The sequence below is a fragment of the Stegastes partitus genome, unplaced genomic scaffold (assembly GCF_000690725.1).
Source record: "Stegastes partitus isolate 25-593 unplaced genomic scaffold, Stegastes_partitus-1.0.2 Scaffold2181, whole genome shotgun sequence".
Classification (NCBI taxonomy): domain Eukaryota; kingdom Metazoa; phylum Chordata; class Actinopteri; family Pomacentridae; genus Stegastes; species Stegastes partitus.
Window position 1 is genome coordinate 54,870 of NW_007579912.1, and position 1,823 is coordinate 56,692.

General features: G+C 38.3%; 1 protein-coding gene across 1 annotated transcript in view; it reads right to left on the reverse strand.

The window, feature by feature from the left end:
• The window catches only part of ift74 (intraflagellar transport 74), a 22,739-nt gene continuing 20,916 nt past the window's right edge, over positions 1-1,823 (reverse strand). The window contains exon 20 of the mRNA XM_008304262.1: positions 1-899. Within this exon, the coding sequence (XP_008302484.1) occupies positions 784-899 (116 nt within the window). The 3' untranslated portion in view covers positions 1-783. The remainder of the gene's footprint in view (positions 900-1,823) is intronic.

The window sequence follows — 1,823 nt, forward strand, 5'->3', positions numbered from 1 at the left end:
TCTTTATTTATACAAAATACAGTTTACAACAGAATTAAGTGGGCAATTTTGAACATTAAATGATTCTAATTTGTAGGGCATTTACTCTTCTGGTGAATTAAAACTAACAGTTCAGATTAAAAATGTTCCACAGTAGGAACTCAATGCAACACTACACCTTTTATGAATGAGATTCAGATCTATAACCTATATGTTTGATGACAGACTTCCATTTCTCGGCATGAAGGAGACCAGTTTTGCAAAAAATATCTAGAAATTTTGACAATTTTTCCAGCAGTTTTTTTTATTTTTTATTTTTTTGCTGGAGGTGTTGTTACTCTGCTTTTTTTTCTTTTACATACCGAAAAGATGTTGTGTTGAAGTCTGGTGACACACTCTGGGGTCTTAATTTTCAATGTAGTCTGTCCAAAGAATCTGATTGATCATTGAAATACAATTCAGAAGTTCAATTGTATACAAAGTTGCCTACACAGAATGCAGCAATGACTCCACGTCTGTGTGATGAAACACAAAATATAGCATATAAATATTCACAATGCTGGATCACAACTATTCTTTTTCAACGGCAGCAAGCAGCTACAGTTTAACTGACCCAAAAAGCTACTTTCACAAACCGGATATCTGAAAACTTCATATATAAACTGAATGTTTCACTGGAAACTTAACAGTGAAACTCCAAGAGAAAAGGTTCAATTTTGAGACGACTGGGTACAAATAAAGTGTTTTGATAGTCTGAGTGTTGTCAAATCCCAAACCACGAGCCGTATGTGTGGGTTAATGTCTTCAACTCTTGTTGTTTTGCAGTGAATCAATGAGGCTCCGGTTGTACTCGGCCACCTGTTGGAAGACGTTCTTGGCAACTGAGGCGTAGTCGCTCTCCTGAGATTTTGAGGCGATGACTGATGCTGCAGTTAAGGAAAGCTCGGCATGGGACTTTTACAGGGACTAATCACATACCACATAGCAATAATAAGAAGACTACAGTACAGTACGGTGGCCTAGAGGGGTCACAACAAAACAAAAGCCACAACACAACACAATAAGCCACAACACAACCAAATTAACCACAACACTACAAAGTTAGCTGCAACACAACACAATTAGCCGCAACACTACAAAATAAGCCGCAACACAACACAATGGCTGCAACGGAAGTTGTTTTTTTTTTTTTTTACCCAGAAGTTATACTGTGAATTGCGCAACCACATGAAGTGGGCAGAAGCCGGAGATTGTTAGAAACAACTCGAAAGTAAGTAAAATACTGATGGCAAATAGTGTCCATTAATCTCGGTATGCGCTATTAGCAAACATTATTTGCCATCAGTATTTTACTTACTTTTGAGTTGGTTATAACACTCTCCGGCTTCTGCGCACTTCGTGTGGTTGCGCACTTCACAGTATAACTTCCGGGTTAAAAAAAAACAACTTCTGTTGCAGCCGTTGTGTTGTGTTGCGGCTTATTGTGTTGTGTTGTGGTTAATTAGGTTGTGTTGTGGTTAATTAGGTTGTGTTGTGGCTTATTGTGTTGTGTTATGGCTTTTGGTTGTGTTGTGGCTTTTGGTTGTGCTGTGGCTTATTGTGTTGTGTTGTGGTTTTTGTTTTGTTGTGACACTTCTGGGCCACCGTAGTACAGGACTGTCCTGCCTTTAGTGAGACAACTTTACAACATGGAGGAAACATCTCAGTGAGGGCTAAACAATAAATGACTGAAAGAAAACCTGAGGAAGCACAGAAATGTTCCATATATACTCACCTCGGTTACATGTAATTCAGATTTACCTTCCTGACACTTTCCTGTACTAAATAAAATGACATCAAAGGAA